At 58.6% G+C, this 18,079-nt stretch overlaps 1 protein-coding gene across 1 annotated transcript in view; it reads right to left on the reverse strand.

The window, feature by feature from the left end:
- Positions 1 to 3,923: 3,923 nt before the first annotated feature.
- Positions 3,924 to 18,079, reverse strand: part of ZFAT (zinc finger and AT-hook domain containing) — a 188,165-nt gene continuing 174,009 nt past the window's right edge. Inside the window, 1 exon segment of the mRNA XM_025450143.3 lies at positions 3,924 to 4,865. Within this exon segment, the coding sequence (XP_025305928.3) occupies positions 4,626 to 4,865 (240 nt within the window). The 3' untranslated portion in view covers positions 3,924 to 4,625.

The following is an 18,079-nucleotide window of genomic DNA, read 5'->3' on the forward strand; positions in this document are numbered from 1 at the left end:
TCCCTGGGTACCCCCACCCCGGATTTGACCTTGCCCCCCACACCATGCCCTTGCTCTGCCTCTGCAGTGTTGGGGCTGCAAGGTAAGGTGGGGGGGGCGGGGGGGGAGGAGGCGGCATGCCACTGGGAGCACAGAGGGCAGCCGAGGAAACGGATTCTCCCACTGGATTCAAGCCCCACACAGCACCTTCTGGCCTCCAATGTTCCCCAAGGTGGGTTCCTTACTGAGCATCTGTTTCCTCTGCTGTAAAAGGGAGAGAAGAGTCGACACAGGCTACGATGGTTATGAGTGCTGGTCCTGCCTGAGCTCAAATTCCGGCTCTGCTCCTTCCTGTGTGACCTTGAGCAGGTTTCTTAACCTCTCTGTGCTAAGTCTCCATCAGTAAACTCTAATGACAGCACCTTACCCACCTGGCCGTGAGAATCACTGAGAAGCTCCAGGCTCCTGGCACAGAGCTGGCGCTATAGCAGTGCCGGCGGCCCCATCTTCTGGGGACGTGGGCGCATGGAAAGGCTGAACCCAGAGATGCACGGCGGCATGCCTAGGGTGGCGCCTGGCACGTGCCGGGGCCTTCTCACACGTCGTAAAGCAAGAAGGCAGGAGCCCACCGTCTCCCAGCCGGAGCTTTCAGTTCCCTTGGCACAAAACACAATGTGAATCAAGAAAAGCCGGGGGGGGGGGGGGGGGGGGGTGGGGGTGGGGGTGGGGGGGCGGGTACTCAGAACTAAGGAGCTAATCCCTGGAACACAGCACCTGGCTCAGACGAGAGAGAAGAGAGAAGCACGCACCCCCAAGCTCAGCATGAGCTCCCTGCGAAAGGACTTTGGAGAACCAGCCCCTGCCCTGCCCCCCAACCAGCCACGGGGTGTGTTCCCCACCCTGTGTTTGCCGTAATTCAGGGGGGCGGGGTGCAAAAATAACCTGGTGCGGCCCAGCATGTGCTAGGAGCAAAGGGAGCAAGGGGAGTGCCAGGTGCTGGATGGTTTCCTATCGTGGGGGGGGGGGGGCGGGGGGAGAAACAGGCTGTAGATATAAAAGAACACCGTGAACGGTTAAACAGCAACCTTCTTTCCTCCCTTCTCCCCATCCGTCCCTTCCTCTCCCTGCTCCTATGGTCCTAGGTCTCACCATCAGGTGCCCCCGCCCCCCTGCTCTGGGGCCACCGCTGCCAGGCCAATGCTCCCAGAGGTTCCAGGGGCAGCACGGGGAGATGGCCGGAGAGCACGTTCCCACGTCAGACAGGCCGCTTCTCGCTCCTGGCCTTGCCCCTGACTAGCTGTTGACCTTGTGCCCAAGGTTTCTCACCCTCCTGACCTACGTCCTGATCGGTCGGATGAGCCCACGCCAGAGCCGACCCTCGGGCCCAGCAAGATGCCGGTGAAGCCCCACGCAGGCTGGGCTGGGCGGGTCCACGCAGGCTCCTGGTCTTTATCTCTTGGGTGGGCCACGGTGATTCAGGCCTGCGGGCCTGCTGCTGCCACCCTGCCCGGCCCCGGGCTCATCAGAGGCCGCAGCCGTGTCTCCCAGGGGCCCCCTTGGCTGAAACAGCATCCCCACTGTGCACCCGCAGAGGCTTCTCCGTGGGCCACCCGCCCACGCCTCTACCCTCTGACCCAGTGGGGAGTCCCTGAGGCCTGGGGCCACGTGTTCCCAGCTCACAGCCCAGTGACCGGCCACTGGAGGCAGCCGACTGGCCTCTGCTGACTCCGCGGGTGAACGAGGCACACCGGGCACCGTGGCAGGCCTAGGAGAGAGGAGAGAGCTGAAGCCAGGGTTCAGCTCACGGGCAGGGACATGAGACGGCCCTGTCCAGCTGCCTGTCACGGACTCTCCTCGGAAGCCACCTGAAGTAAACACCTGCTGGGCTCCTACCGCGTGCGTACGGCGTGCTGGGCGCTTTGACACATGCGATCACCGACAATCCTTGGAACCAACCAGGCCAATGGGGCCACTAATTTACCCCACGTTGTGGAAGATGAAATGATGCTCTTCAAGGTCAACCAACATCTCAACAAGTCATCTGACTCAAACCCAAGCCACTTCTCCCTCAAATCTGTCTAGCAGCGCCCGGGACTTCAGGTGGCCCAGCAGGCACCCGGCACACTCACCGTGAACCCCAGCCAGGGCAGGTTTCTCTTCGTGGGGTGGGGGTGGGGTGCTGGTTTACAAATTAGAACAAGACTTTTTAACGATTTTGCGGTCACTGATGGTGCAGAGCGGCGGCCCGTGCTGGACGTGCACCTCAGGAACGATGAGAGGCAACTTCTGAGGCATCAGCGTGCACGACCGGCCCAGCCCTGAAGGTACCCAACTCAGCCAGGCGGGCAGCGCAGAGCCTCTGCTGAGTGTCTGGGCGCCTCCTCCTCAGCACCCTGCGTCCCTGTCAGTTCTGGTCAAAGGCCGCATGTCAGGAAGGGCGGGTTCTCCCTCCAGCCTCACTCGGAGCACATCCAGTCTTTTCCTGCTGTGCGTTCACGTCCCGTCTCTCCCACTAGACGGTGGACCAAGGTCTGGTGCCCCACGCCCGGGAATACAAATCACGCCTGGTATTCACAAAGTACGGGCCGGGTACTCTGCTAACGCCTCTGAGGGCCTGGCAAGCTCAATCCTCTCCGGAGCCTCGGCAGTCAGCGATCATCCTCGACCCCCTTCAGAGGTGACTGCACTAGAACTCAGCCAGGAACGGAGAAACGTCAGGGCCACCCAGGGAGGAGGCGACGATGCAGGCTTGAGCCCCGGTGCTCTGCCTCCAATCTGGATGCTCGACCACCTTGACACAGCCCACCCCGACGCGTGGACACCGTCACCCTTTCTGGTGCCCTTTGCACCCTGAGACTACCCGCAGCCCCCACCTCGCCGTGGTTTACTGAACAGTCAGTATCCATGTCTCAGGACTGGTTCTTCTAGGCTCTGGCTGCCGGGTGATGTCCCCGCCTTTCCCCCTTGCGGCCACCCACCAGCCAAATGGGGGTGCCCAAGGCCCAGTGTCTCCCCAACCCCCCGGCCCTTCCACTCTGGGTGCGGCTCTACTGTTGCTCTTTCCTTCTGTTACCCTTCCCCGTCCCTCCACCCCAATCCTGCAAGCACAAAACCAACCCAGCCGTTGAGGCCCTGATCACAGGTGTCCTCCATCACGGAGCTTTCCCCAACTCATCCCAAGTGGGGAGTCGCCCGTCCTTGCTCTGAACTCCTTTCCTTGCCCAGGGCAAGAAGCCACTTTCCTCTGGGTCTTAGAGCAGCAGCTTTAGGCTTCCCCCTTCAACAGGTGCCTTCAGGCCATGCCGGGGTGGGATGTCTGGGCCCTAACAGGGCCAAGGGCACAGGGGCTGCAGAACCCACCCTCTTCAACCAGAGCAACTACTTCATGTCCGTCCTTCTGTGCTTCATGTCCGTCCTTCTGCTCATATATTTGCTAAGGCTTCAGTTGACAGGTTCTTGGGGGGGTGGAAGGGGGAAGCAGACCTCGACCTCAGTGACCTGGACGGTGGGTGATGATATCAGGCAACCCAGGGCTGGGCAGGGCGCAGTGGGACTTGCCCCGATGCCCCCACCATGCAGTGACACAGCAGAGGCACCTGGGCGGCCCCTCCAACAACACCGTGTCACGAAGGCTCTGTCAAGGACAGAGCAGGAAGCAGGTGAGCAGCACGACTCAGCTCCAACAAATCAAGCGCCAGGCACCAAGAAGTAAAAGCTGAGACCATTCACCTCAGTAAAAGCTGAGACAAGTAGGAGGGAGGAGGAGGGCCCAACCACCGGCCCCAAAGCAAATCCTAAAATGCTTAGCGGGAGGAGGGGCATCACCGTCTGTGTGTTCAGGGCTTTGGATTGGGGGGGGGGGGGTCTGGGTGGGGCCCAAACCCTAGATTTTGATTCAGAAAGGGGACACGTAAACCATCCAAGCTAACGCAGGAACCGGAGGATTCGGGCAGAGAAGGTCTTTATTCTATCCACCACATCTCACAGAATGGGAGGTGAATAGTAAAAAGTGCATTTTTTTTTTAAAAAAAAAAAAAAAAGCAAAAGATTTCTAAGACATAAGCTAAGATCCCACCTGTCATGGGAGTGGGAGGGTCATCAGTTGTGGTTACCGCATCCGGTAACAAGTGCCCTTGATCCTGGGTGGGGTTGGGGGGGTGGGAAGTAGAATCCTGTAGATAAAGCCAGGACCACCCCCTCCCCTCTTTCCCCCAAGAGCTGACTCAAAACCATAAGGTCACTTTCTCTGTGCCACTGGCTCCCTCTCAGCAGGCTGCGGAGCGGAAGTTCGGCACCCGGACAGGGTCAAGGAGTTGGGGGTGTGATTCAGGGCAGATGATGATGGGGACTGGGGCCCCGTATGAACCTGGGAGCAAAGGGGCGACGCAGTGTGGGCCGTGTGGAAGGAGGATGCACAAGTCTTCCTGGAATCAGAGGATACAGAGTAAGGGGGGGTATGCGTTTGTGCTGGAGGTGGGGATCCTGTATCTGCTGGTGATGCTAATCGCCTTGCCCACCCAAGTAGGGCCAGGAGCCCCGTGTGGCCGCCTGGGCAGGAATGGCAGAGGAGAGCGCCACGGAGAGCGCCGTTCTGCAGAGGGCCTGGCAGGCCAGCCGCGTGGCGCCCACCTGACGCCGCGTGTCCTCTAGAGCTCCTGGGCCTGCGGCCCCACGGCCTGCTCCTCCATGGGCTGCATGGCCTCCTGCACGTAGACGATGAACTCTGAGGCCTCCCCGCCCTGAGTGTAGACAGTCACCGTCTCGATGCCCTCCACGTCGTCAGAGGACACCACCAGGTGGTGCTGCTCGGCCAGCTCCACAGAGGCCTGCTGGAGGGTCTCCTGGATCATGACCGTGTGGTTGGAGCTGGGCTCCTCGTCCGTTACCTGTGTGAGGGCAAGAGTAAGGTCACACAGGTCCTGCTTCTGGGTCCGGCCATAACAACAGAACCACAACCACCGCTTATGGAGCACCCAGCATGTCCCAGGAGCTTGTCCCTACTGCACGCAACGCTCTATGCTTGCTTGCTCTCACCCCCGCTTACGGATGGACGGAGTGACGCTCAGCGCTGCAAAGCGACAAGGCCCCGGGGCCCCAGCAGAGGCAGATGGCAGAGCCTGAGTCGAAACCCAAAGTCCAAGATCTTCTCTGGGCGCCAGGCTCTCTCCCAGGGGTGTGGGGGTTGCCAAAGGCCTGAGGGCTGGCAGGTGGCATTCGAGTTATTGAAGGTTCGGTGGGCGGCTCCTGGAAACTCAGAGCTGGTCCACTTGGCGGTGAGAAAGGGGCTGGGCTGATCCCGGGCCGTCTCCCCACACACTGTGGGAGCTCACCTCCCTGTACGAAGATCAGTGTCACGCTAGGAGACAGATGTCCCTGCAAGGGCGACCCCCCCGGCTGCCGAGCACCGACACCCAGGCCTCAGCCGTGCGGGAGGCTGCCCACGGGGGGAACGGCCGCCCCGGGCCTGGGCTGGAGGGTGTGCAGGGGCACCTGTCAGGGGAGGGGCCTGAATCCTACAGCCGGCCCTTCTCTGTCGCTCCAAGCAGGCAGATTCCAGACAGAGCCAACTCCAGCTGGCGCAGAAGCCATGCGCCCCTGACCCTGAGGGGCTCTGGCCTGTTTTAAGTAACAGCTGTCTTTGATCTTAAGAACAAAACTCATCACAAGAACGTGGGGAAGACGGAAGAGCTGCGAGCCTGGAGCTGCTGCAAAACGTTAAGGGTTAGAATGCAAGCCCCAGAGGAGGGTCCGGGATGGTTTGGGGAGCGAACGAGGGACTCCTCAGACGTGTGCAGGGACATGGGCGAGGAGCCGAGCAGCCTGGTGGGAGGAACGCGGGCTTCGTCCTGCACGGGGCAGGGCCCACCACTGGCACCTGCCTACAACCCTCAGCTCTCCCATCTGTAAAATGGCTCCGATGCCCGCTCCAGAGGGTGGCTGGGAAGACAGAGGGGATTCTAGGTGCTTAGTCACACGGCTGCCCATTTTCAGTGTCTGGTATTCACTCCAACACTCTTAAACGCCGGCCACCTGCGAGGTGCTGTGGCACGTCAGTTCCCGGCTCGGCCAGCCACGCCACCAGACTCCGCCATCCTATCGGGGCCCCACAGGCTAAGCTCCAAGCAGGCAGGGCCCGCAGGGAGGAGGAGAATGAGAGAGGTGAGGAGGAGGAGAGAGAAGGAGGAGGGTGAAGAGGAGGACCAGGAGGAGGAGGACAAGTAGGGAGGAGGAGGACGAGGAAGAGGAGGAGGGAGGAGGAAGAGGAGGAAGGAGGAAGATGAGAGGAAGGGGACAAGTAGGAGGGAGGAGGAGGAGGGAGGAGGAAGAGGACAGGGAAGAGGAGGAGGGAGGAGGATGAGGTGGAGGAAGGAGGAGGATGAGTAGGAGGGAGGAGGAGGAGGAGGACAAGTAGGGAGGAGGAAGAGGAGGAGGAGGGAGGAGGATGGAGAGGAGGGAGGAGGAGAATGAGAGGTGAGGAGGAGGAGGGAGGAGGATGAGTAGGAGGAGGAGGAGGAAGACAAAGAGGAGGAGGACTAGGAGGAGGAGGTGGAGGGAGGAGGAGGACAAGTAGGAGGGAGGAGGAGGATGAAGAGGAGGAGGACTAGGAGGAGGAGGACAAGTAGGAGAGAGGAGGAGGAGGACTAAGGAGGGAGGAGGAGAATGAGAGAGGTGAGGAGGAGGAGAGAGGAGGAGGACGAAGAGGAGGACCAGGAAGAGGAGGACAAGTAGGGAGGAGGAGGACGAGGAAGAGGAGGGAGGAGGACGCAGCGTCCCGGCCCCGCGCTCCCCCAGAGCCAGGCTGTGCACATACAGGCACCCGGGATCGGCCGAGTTATGACCCCCCAGGCACCGGGGGCGGCGACAGGCACCGGGGAGGGGGCACAGACGGAAGGCCCCGCGGGGCAGACGCGGGAGCAGAGCTGCAACAGTCCCCATCGAGGGGCCGCAGTGCCGGGGGCGGGGGTCAGAGAAGGCCTCCGGAGGATGCGCGGAGGACCCAGGCCTCCCAGGACTGCGCAGAGGCGAGGGTGGCTCAGGCACGCAGCTCCCCCTCCTGCGCTCCGCCCGTCCCCGCGGCTGCCTGCTGGGCATGGGAGGGCCGCCACCGCCTCCTGCCCCTCCTCGTCCTCCTCCTCCTCCCTCCTACTCATCCTTCCTACTCATCTCCTCCCTCCACCTCGTCTCCTCCCTCCACCTCATCCTACTTGTCCTCCTCCTAGTCCTCCTCTTCATCTTCCTCCTCCTCCCTCCTACTCATCCTCTTCCTCCCTCCTCCTCACCTCTCATTCTCCTCCTCCCTCCTCTTCATCCTCCTCCCTCCTCCTTCTCTTCCTCCTCCCTACTTGTCCTCCTCCTCCTAGTCCTCCTCCTCTTCGTCTTCCTCCTCCTCCCTCCTACTCATCCTCCTCCTCCTCCTCCTCCTCTTGTCCTCTTCCTCCTCCCTCCTCCCCCTCCCTACTTGTCCTCCTCCTCCTAGTCCTCCTCCTCTTCGTCCTCCTCTTCCCTCCTACTTGTCCTCCTCCTCCTCCTCCACCTCCTCGTCCTCCTCCTCTTCATCTTCCTCCTCCTCCCTCCTACTCATCCTCCTCCTCCCTCCTCCTCACCTCTCATTCTCCTCCTCCCTCCTCTCCATCCTCCTCCCTCCTCTTTCCCTTCCTCCTCCCTACTTGTCCTCCTCCTCCTAGTCCTCCTCCTCTTCGTCTTCTTCCTCCTCCCTCCTACTTTCTCCTCCTTCCTCCACCTCATCCTCCTCCCTCCTCCTCCTCTTCCCTGTCCTCTTCCTCCTCCCTCCTCCTCCTCCCTCCTACTTGTCCCCTTCCTCTCATCCTCCTCCTTCCTCCTTGTCCTCCTCCCTCCACCTCATCCTCTTCCCTCCTCCTCCTCTTCCTTGTCCTCTTCCTCCTCCCTCCTCCCCCTCCCCCCCATCTGTCTCTAACAGCCAGGACTCCAGGCTCCTCCAGGGTGGCCCCATGACTGTACCATTCCCTACAAGCTGTGTCAACAGGTGAATTATATTTAAGTTAGAAAAATAGAAAGGCACCTCTTGGGTGGGCACCACAGAAAAAGCGACAGACTGCAAGGAACTTCTCATTTGGACTGCAGGAATTCTCCAGAAGCCAGAGAGCTATCCTGAGCGGAGACTATTAACACATTTAGCCTGATTTGTTTCTCCAGAGTGAATCAGGACCTTTTTTTTCCTTCTTCTTTTAGTGTTTGTTTCCATTTCATTTAAGTGGGAAAACATACTGTGAACCAAGACTTTGGAAGTAAATATTGATTTATTTCACACTGAAAGAAGGTGCCTGCCAGAAGGCTGGGCAAAGTGGGGAACACACAACAAACGTGCTTCTCTTGACTGTCAGGAAATTCTACACAAAGGCGAAGGTGTGGGGCCGGCGCGTATACTGAGGTCCCAGGACCCCCGCGTGCAAAGCCAGCCTGCTGCGCTTCAGGAAAACTGAGGGTGCGGTAAAAATGACCAGATCCCCCGACGCCCGAGCTGAGACGCACACGCTCCCGGGCAGGTGCATGACGGGGGTCGGCGACCGCTGTCTGAGCCGGGGCCTGAGATAAGGAAGCAGTCACAACAGAACTTCCATGGGCTGAAATTCCTGTCCCTCTGAACAGCGCTAACACCGCAGCCTCCTGTTTCCACGACAGCCAACTTCTCAGATGCCAGCCCGGGGGGCAGGGGGGTGCCCACAGGGTGACCCGGAGGGCTGCTGCCCACAGACGTGGGGAAGAAGGCAGACAGACACCCAGATAAGGCCACCAGGCTGGAAATAAGGGGCCACCGTGTGCTCACTGTGTCGCATCAGAGCCCAGGGGCTGCTTCGTGGAGGGTGGTCGTGTCTGCACGTGGCGGCCGAGAGCAGACAGGGAGCACAGGGCCGGCACGTGCCCGGAGCCCTGCCAAGGCTGCTGGCCACCTCCCAACCGCCACGCCTGCTGGGCAGAGTGTCTTCCCCTTTCCAGAAGGCTCTACACCATCTCCCGCTGCTGAGCTGACCTCTGCTCCACTCACCGAGATGCCCTCTCCCTGCCTCCACAGCCCTCCCCTGGGCTCTGTTCTGAGCCCTCGCAGATTCCAGGTTCCCGGCTGAGCCAGAGGCCCCGAGCTGCAGGCCACAGGGCCATCCGCTCCTGGGGCGCCCCTGGGGGCGTCTGTCCAATGTGCCAAAGCCACAGGAGGGAAGGAGTGCTGGGCAGCAGCGGCAGGCGAGGCTCACGGTCAGGTCCCTGAGAGCCCTGGTCACCAGCTGAGGGTTTTACAAAGGAAAACACGGATGGTTTTCAGAGAAGGGCCTGCGTCACCCAGTCCACAGCCCCCCGCCAATGGAAACTTGCCTAACATGGGAGGTAAAGACTCCCTGCATGTTAGACTTGTCTCGCTGTCCCTTTTAGTATTTATGTTCATTTGTCCACATCACCTTCTGTAAGTATGAAGTCTGTTCAAACATAAGCCTTTTTCTCCCTCCCCCCCAATTTTCAGCTCCAGGGCTTCGTGCAACAGAATCACCATTCCATCCATCCACTGCTCATTATGAGAGCACCGCAGACCTATGGGCTTAATTCGCCAGGAGGAGTGATGGAGACAACGGTAAATGTGCCTTTTGCAGAAGTCCTGTAAAGAGCATCCTTCTTGACGGGCACAGGCGTAACGGGCTGCGAGCGGCTGCTCAGTCACCATACTGAGCCCCCAGAACATAACTAACAATGGACAGGGTCCCCAAAGCCTGGCTGTCGCCTCCTGGGGAGCGGTGGTTATGTTTTCCTGAGCTTTCATGAGCGAGTGGCCCTGCCAGCCCTGCAGACGCTGCCCTCCAGCTGGTACGTACGGGAAGAGAATGTTGCCGAAAGAGGACTGATGGTGTGGGAGGCGATGGTGATGGGCGTGCTCCACAGAAGGCGCTTGCGAGGCTCTGCAGAGGGACTGTCCCCGTCCCATGGAGCCCAGCGTCCACCCGGCCCCTCGCTGTTACTGAACGTGCTGCCCACGTACGCACAGATGTCTCATGCTGGGCATTTCTGAATGAAGCCTGCAGTGGGCCAGGGAGTCATCCAGGGTCAAACAGCTGGAAAGTAGCAAGAGCTGGACCTTGGTCTGGGGGACCCCTCGTCCGGGGACCTCCCTCAGCTGGTGTAGTGTGACAGCGGCTAATGAATGGGATTACACGTCACACATTAATCGGGTTGAAGTATTACTTTACACACCCCAAGTCCTTGACAGCTGCCTGCAGAGCTCTCAACCACTTCCCTCCACTCAAGGTGAGCTCTCTGGTAGCTTAAACTATTAGCTCAGGCGTACAATTGTTCCCCACAGTAGAAATAATATGGCTTCACAATGTCATTACCCCCTGAGATGGATACTTCGCTTTCCCCAAATGCTGTATCTAACAGATCTTCCAGCCAAATTATTAGCAGCACAGATAGCTTAATAGGAAACCGTAACCCAGGGGACTGCGCAAATTATTCACTAAATCAGGCTCTGAGTTCCGCAGCTCTGCCCACCTCAAGTGTTCTTCTGGAATCTAAACCAGATGGCGGGCAGACCCAGGCACGCTGCTCGGCTCTGTGCCGGCTGAGGAGCGTCCGCCGAGACCCAGGCTCCCCTGTGGCCTCCAGCCCTCGCCGTCCGCTCACAGGCACACGCTAACAGGGACCGGGCAGGCCAGATCCTGCTGTCACCCTACGCCCCTGCCTGCGTCCTCTCCAGGTCCCCTCTCCACTTTTTGTGGAAACCATTCCAAGCAGGTTAACCTTTCTCCTTCCCAACATTCAAGAAACTCCCCAGAAGCATCCGTAGCTGGGGGAGCCCTCCTTAAGGCAAAGGGTTCCCTGTGCCCACAGGACCCATGCAGGGCACCCCCCACACGGCTCTGTATCCTGGTCCGTCTGACACGATCTGCCCAATACACCCACAGCTTCTGCAGACCAAGGACAGGCTCCCCCGTTCCAGCCCAGTGCCACGGGCCTGGTGGGCACACAGCGGGGGCTGGTGGTACCTCTCCAACTATCTGTGGGTAGAACCTGGAAGCCATGACAGAGGACAGCCTAGAGTGCCCACCGCCCCCAGGCCAGGCCACTGCTGGCCCTTGTTTCGGTCTGACAGGTGCCCACCCAGACCACAGAGGGGCTGGCAAGAGGCCAGCTGTCCACAGAGGCTCCCCTTTGGGCTCCCAAAGTCCTGCAGGTCCATCCCCTTATTTTACAGGAGAAAAGCTGGGCTCAGAGAGGAAATAAATGGCCCAGGACCACACTATCAGAACCAGAGCCTGGTCTTCTGACTTTTGGTCTGAAAACCCTGCACCCTGCACTGGGCAGCCTCACACCAGGCCACAAAGTGGACTCGGCTCCTGGAAGAACAGTTGAGATGCCTGGCCTGGTGCCGGGCCCGTGGGTGAACATGACAGGGACTCTCCCGCAAGCACAGAACAACGCTGCGGACAGAGCTGAAGGCAGCCACGGCTCTGAGATCAGACTGCTTCTCACTGCTAAGAGTTGTCCAAGCAGCCTGTGATGAGGAGGAGAGGAGGGGGAGAGGCCCATGTGGTAGGTCGGGCGCCGTGTCAAGCATTTTACTTGTGCTGTGGTATCCGGTCTTCACGACACCCTGTGAGGACACAGTCCCCAGCTCCAGGGCCTATGGGGCTCCAGGAGAGGGAGAGACCTGCTTGGGGCTTGGCCCCCAAGCACTCCCCACTCCCACGCTCCTAGATGCCAGGCCAGAGGATACTTCAGTCCAGGCCACACGGCTGGCCCTCCAGGCTCTTGTGCCTTTGATGGGCAGACAGGTGATCACGGATCCTCACCCACAGCACAGGACTCCTCCAGGTAGGACCAGCCCTCCCTTCCCGATTCTCAGACTGGCCTCCTGCATCCAACCCTGGCACCATCTGTTTCCACAGCCCTACTCCCTCTTTAAAAAGAACACACTGGTGGGCTCCTCTGTGCAAGTGTCTGCAAGCCTCAGACACAGATGCTCCCAAGAACGTCCTCGAGGGCAGTGACAGGATGGGAAGCCTCCTGCCCCGACACCTTGTCCTCAGCGATCCTGACCCTGGGCACGAGAAGCAGACCGAGAGGGCTGTCCTGCCAAACAAGAGGACACCCAGGGGAGCGGTGTCCCATGGGGAAGCAAGCCCTGAGACAGCACGTCACCTCCACGTACCACCTCCCACACTCGGACTCAGTCCCCAGCACGGGTTCTCATGTGCTGGACTCTGCACCAACTAACCGCCCCAGGCCATCAAACAGCCCAGAGACATTCAAGGGCATCACAACATGACCAACAAAGACCAATTACTGGAAGAAAGAGCTGTGTTCTTGGCTGAATCCCACAGAGGTGGCGGTGAGCAGAGAGGAGAGGCTGTTGCTAGCTGGGTATTTGACACGCCACGTTCACACACGGCAGGTGGATTACAGTAAATGAGCTTTCAAAACCACGCAGATAACCTCCCGGTGCCTGAGCCGGCCACAGGCTCGTGCCGGAGGGGCTCCGGGCCACAGAAGCTCCTCAGAAGCTCCATCACCGCAACAGACCCCTGTAATTTCAACGCTGGCGGCACCAGAATTCCCAGGCAACCCTTGGGTTCTGTCAAACTTAGCACATTTATTTAAACTTGGCTCCAAGCTCATAAATAAATGAGAAACAAAAGATAGATGCTTCTCTTGGCCCTAAAATGAAAAGAAACCAGAAAGACACCTATTGGGATGGCCCTGCTTTATGTGTGTTCGCCTGAGAACCCTTTGGAATGAAAATCGCAGCAAAGCACCTGCATTAGGATGCTGCCCATGGGCCAGCGCCGTCCCACGAGCCTGCTGCCCCTCGGGTGCGGGGAAGACGTTGAGCGCCTTCATGTGGGAGACTCTGGTCTGAGGGTCTCCAGGGCCAGCATCCTCCTTCGAGTTTTCAGGGGTAACAAACCCCTCTGCCACTTCTAGCCACTACGGGAAAGACGGCTTTGCGCCAGGCATCCTTCACACCTCCCAGCCACCTTTAAATACACTGAACCAAGTTCTGGTTTATTAAACCGAGTCTGGGGGAGCAGCCCTCTCTCAGATGTTACTAATGCCCTTAAAAGGGAGGGCGCCTGGGGCTGCAGGCCAGCGGATGAACAGAGAGGCCCTACCCACTCCCCTCTTGCTGGTGCCGTCGAGGCTCTCAGGACTTGCCGAGAGCTGGCCTCATTGCCGGCCCTTGGTGGTGCAGGGGAGGCAGACGGGCCTCAGATGCCAGTGGGAGGGTAGAGCCACCGACCACAGCATCGGCTCACAAAATGCAATAAGTGCCCGTGACGGGCTGGGCTGAGTAAGGCCAGCATGGGAGACGGGAGGAATCTAAAACAACAGCTGAACCCCCAAAAGGAGGCAAACTAGAGGTGTGTAGCGTAGGTATGTGCAATGTGCGGGTGTATCTATACACGTATGTGAGCGTAGGCATATGTTTGTGCGTGTGTCAGGGTGAGGGGTGTGTACATATACACACTTGTGCATGTGTGTGTGCACCTGTCTGTGGGCAGGGGTGTGTGTGTACATATGTGAGTGTGGACATACAGGTATCTGTATATACTTGTCCATGTGTATACAGGCAGAAGTGTGTGTGTATATGTATGTGAGTGTGGGCATATGCATGTGTGTGCATGTGTCTACAGGCAGGGGTATGCAGCTGTACACGTAGATGAGTGTGAATATGTGTGTGGGCATGTGTACATCTGCACATGTACCTGTGTGCATGTGTCTGTGGGCAGGGGTGTGTATCTGCACATGTACATGAGTGTGAATATTTGCATGTGGGTGTGCATACATTTGTGTCCACAAGTACGGAAATGGGTGTGGAACAGCCATATATAGGTCCCCAAGATGTGTCACGCTACTTCTTTCTGTCCTTCCTGATACTTCCTGTTAGAGCAGTCTGCATCCAATGACAGGGCTTCCTTCCTTGTGGATCTGTCACTTCTCACAGTGGCCTTAACAGGTGGGCCCTTCACAGTTTCCCGAGTGTCCACAGAGTCCTCACCTCATTGAATGCTCACGCAGCACATGGCAGGAAGGAAGGCAGCCCTCTCTTTCTGAGAAGTGGCTCCCCGAATTACTGAGACCCCACAGCTGGTAATAGGTGATTCTGGAATGTGAAGCCAGGTAGGAGCCTCCAAGGCCTACGATCTAACTACCTGTGTGCACTATTCGGGGGCTGCTTGCAACCCTCAGGATGAAGCCAAGCTCCCCAGTGGGAGAGACAAGGACCTTCCTTCCCTGACCCCATGCTCATCTTTGTTCTCGAGCACACAGGGTTTCTCTCTCACTCCTGAACTACACTTGCCTGAAGACCCACCCACTGCCTTTCCCTTGAGAATCAGGTGCCCGTCATCCAGGGAGTCCCCAGGCACCCTGAGCGAGTGCGTCCAGAGCTGACCCCGTTATAGGGAGCCTGGCCACACCTGGCAGACAGGAAACAGTGAATCCCTGTTTCTTGGATGAATCACTGAAAACATGAGTGCAGAGTACAAGTGTCAGAAATGTGCTGCCTTTGGGACGCCTGGGTGGCTCAGCGGTTGAGCATCTGCCTTTGGCTCAGGGCGTGATCCCAGAGTCCCGGGATCCAGCCTGCTTCTCTCTCTGCCTGTCTCTGCCTCTCTCTCTGTGTCTCTCATGAATAAATAATCTTTTTTTTAAAAAAAGAAAGAAACATGCCACCCTTGCTCAAAACACACCAAATACAGCAGAGCTGACTGCAAAGGTGCCTCAGTCAGACAGTGCCAGTCACAGGGAGGAGCCACAGCCGGGGACACGGGTGAGGCCCCGTAGAAGCCTGTCTCTCCAACTGTGCAAGGTCGCCAAAGGCAGCCACTGTGCACCAGGCTGTATCATGGCTCAAGGGGACGTTTCAGTACCGAGCCAGGGCCGGTGGCCTTGCCTTGCTTGGGTCCTGCTGTGCCCGCAGGCTTGTGGCCCAGTGGAGGCAGGGGATGGGGCACTGGTCCTGGACACACAGGGCAGGGCGGTTTCCTGACAGAGTCGGCCCTGGCCCCGAACACCGTGTGAGTCCCAGACTGCAACGCCTTCCCAGGTCCCTTCCACTGGAAGAACTTTCAGACTCTGGCGTGGTAAGAAGAGAGGGCTGCAGGGAAAAACCCAAATACAACCAAACAAAGAGAATGAAACGCAAGACCGCAGCCCATTCTTGCAGGTGGAACGTTCCTCTGTGTATGTTTAAGCTCTGAGGAAGAAGCCTCATTTTTCTCAGTAATTGGGGTTTCACTCACCGCTTAAATTATAACCAACCGAGCAAGAGCTTCCTCTAGCATTCCCAAAAGGGGGGGCTGGAAGACCCACGTCAGGGTAAGCACGCGAGCTCGTGCCCTAGGGTAGGTGTGGTGTTGTGCATGTCAGAAACAAAGGGATGATGGTAAATACGGTCCCAAATTTATAGAGGGAAGAAATGGTATAAATGGATGTGGCTTATAGAAAAGTGTCATAAATTTCCAACTCTAGAAATATGCATGGAGCTACAGGACCAAAGGAAGGGTATTATGTGCAAGAAACTTGTGGCCACATCAAAAGATATTCACAGGCAGGAGAAACCGTTCCATGCATCACTGAAGATTTAAAGCCTTTCAAAAAGTACAAAATGCACAGCAAGGGAGGAAGGCCGTGATTCATCCTTCCTGGGGAGACAGCACAATGCCTCCCCTCCGCCCTATTTTTCTCTGGGTTGTAAGTAGACAGTAGATACTCTTTCTTTCCAGAAAATACTGATCCTATAAACAGTCCAAAGCCCAGGCTGTAAAGACTGCTCGCTGCAGGCAGTCTCTGCCATCCCCCCAGGGGGAGGGGGGGCTGGCTCCGGAGGCACTGCGGGGCTGGAGGGTTCACCCAGGGCAGCCGGTTCTGAGGCCCGAGGGCCCGTCTGCAGGGAAGAGAAGGGGCCAACTCCCTTCACAGTGACACAGGCACCTGGAAACGACAGAGAGACGCCCCCACTGACCCCACACCTATTGCAGGATGAGCCTAAGTTTAGTGTGTTGGCCAAATCCACTCCCCCCGCAGATGGGGTGAGAGAGATGCCGGGGCAGCAAAAACGGCTAAGACATCTGATCTTTCTGGAATTCCTCAAAGGTCCAAGTACAGCTTAAGTGTGGTCTCCGCAGTCAACTGAAGCAGAAGGGATCCTTCTCTTGGAAACTGGTAAAATGGGGCGGACGACGTGCTCTCTCAAAGCGCAGGGGAGAAGTACAGGGTGACAATGGGGCTGGGGCTGGCACAGGGCGGGCGGTCACGGGTGGCGCTCCCACGGCCAGCAGGTGCCGTCCCCCCGGGGCGGGGATGTGAGGCCCCGCCGAGTCCCCTCCCAGCGTCCCCTCCCAGCCCGCGCCCGCGCAGCACCCGGCCTCTAGCCCGCTCAGTACGCACCGCACTTGAATTATTCAGGAGCCGCCCTGAAGCTGGACGCAAACAGGACCCGGGCGCACGCACCGTGACGGGGAGGGCGAGGCAGCAGCTTCGGACTGCCTGGGAAGACCTGATATTTAGACAAGTTTCCTGCATATGAGGCTTTACTTTCCTGACCTTTAAGCACACGTGTATCGGCCAGGGGGCCACGCTCCTCCTTATGAGCCTCGCCCCTGCCTGGGAGCCTGCCCCGGATGGCACCTCTCAGGGTCTCCCCTCACCCAAGTCCCTCTGCTGGGCTCCGAGGACGCGCCCCTCGGCGTGTCGCTCGGGAGGAGCCCTCCCCCCTCCCTGGGTTTTCTCACCACCACCCAAGCAACCATCCTTGCAGGCCCTGGACTTCCTCAGTGCTGACCTGACAGGCCGGACAGGGACGTGGTGACGGGACCGAGCCCGGCCGTGCTCTGCCACCGAGGCCCCCGCTCCGTGCTCGGAGGCACCTGGCTTCTCTCCTCAGCGCAGACCCTCCGAACCCCCCGATCCGTGGCCTCTAGCAGTTTCCCTGGCCTCAGCCAACGCCCTGCGGCCTCCACAGGACCGGGCGGACACGGAAAGCCGAGGGCAGCCGCCGCCCTCACCAAGGAAGACTAACTCCCAGGTGTGCTGCGTTTCCGCACAGCGTTCTGAAACCGTTCCAGGCACGCATCAAACTCCCCCAGGTGCATTCATCAGTAGCAGAAGGGATCCAGGAACAGAAACAGGAACTGCATCCGTCATACTCTGGGCACCGGGGCAGCTTTGAGAGTCACACGCCCCTCCCTGCTGTTTGTACTCGTCTCTTGAGTATGAAAATCTGCAAACTGTGGCTCTCACGTCTGTGCCCCTTCTGTCAGAGCCCCTCCCCCAGCTCCCCTTTACTTTAAGCAAGTGTCCACACGGTATCCTCAGCCCTCACCAGGGCCCTCGCTACTGGAATCACTCAGAATGCCTCAGCGGCAGGGGGTGGGAAGGGGGTCAGGGTGTTCCCAGCCCCAACCACATTAATCTACATGATGCAACTGTCTGGACCGAGGAACAAGCTCTCCTCCAACAACTTGGGACTCCTAACACCCAGCACAGGGCCTAGACAGCTGAGCTAGTACCTGTTTGCTGGGAAGAAACTTCCAGAAGCAGAAACAGCTACAGCTGAATTCCACACACACACAAAAGGGACAAGGAGCTACGTGACTCCTAGGACAGGAGCTGCAATATACTGAAGACTTCATCATGTGCCAGGCACACTGCCAAGTGCTGCACGTGCATAATCACATGTAATCGGTACATCAGCCCCATGACACGGCCGGGGGCAACCCTGCTGAAGTGGGCTTCTCAGGACACAACCTGTGAGCTTGCATCCGGAGAGGCCACGTCTCAGGGGCCTGCAGTCCCCCCGGCTGCTCACTGTAAGTCACGTCAAAGGCATCCTGAGTCCACCCTGCTCAGACGTCCAACATCAGATCCTCCATTCAGGATTCTAAGCACTCAGGAAGTCTCCAAACATGCGGGGCCCCTGGCTAAGGGCTGGAGATGCCACAGTGGAAAGAGAGCAAACCCCACTCTCCCCGAGACCATTAGATGCAGAAGGCAAAGGCATGAGTACACACAGACTAGGACATGGTCTGTGACAAAGGCCCCAAGAACGGTAGGCGTGGGGCATCCTCCACACACC

Source organism: Canis lupus, chromosome 13 (assembly GCF_003254725.2).
Source record: "Canis lupus dingo isolate Sandy chromosome 13, ASM325472v2, whole genome shotgun sequence".
Taxonomy (NCBI): domain Eukaryota; kingdom Metazoa; phylum Chordata; class Mammalia; order Carnivora; family Canidae; genus Canis; species Canis lupus.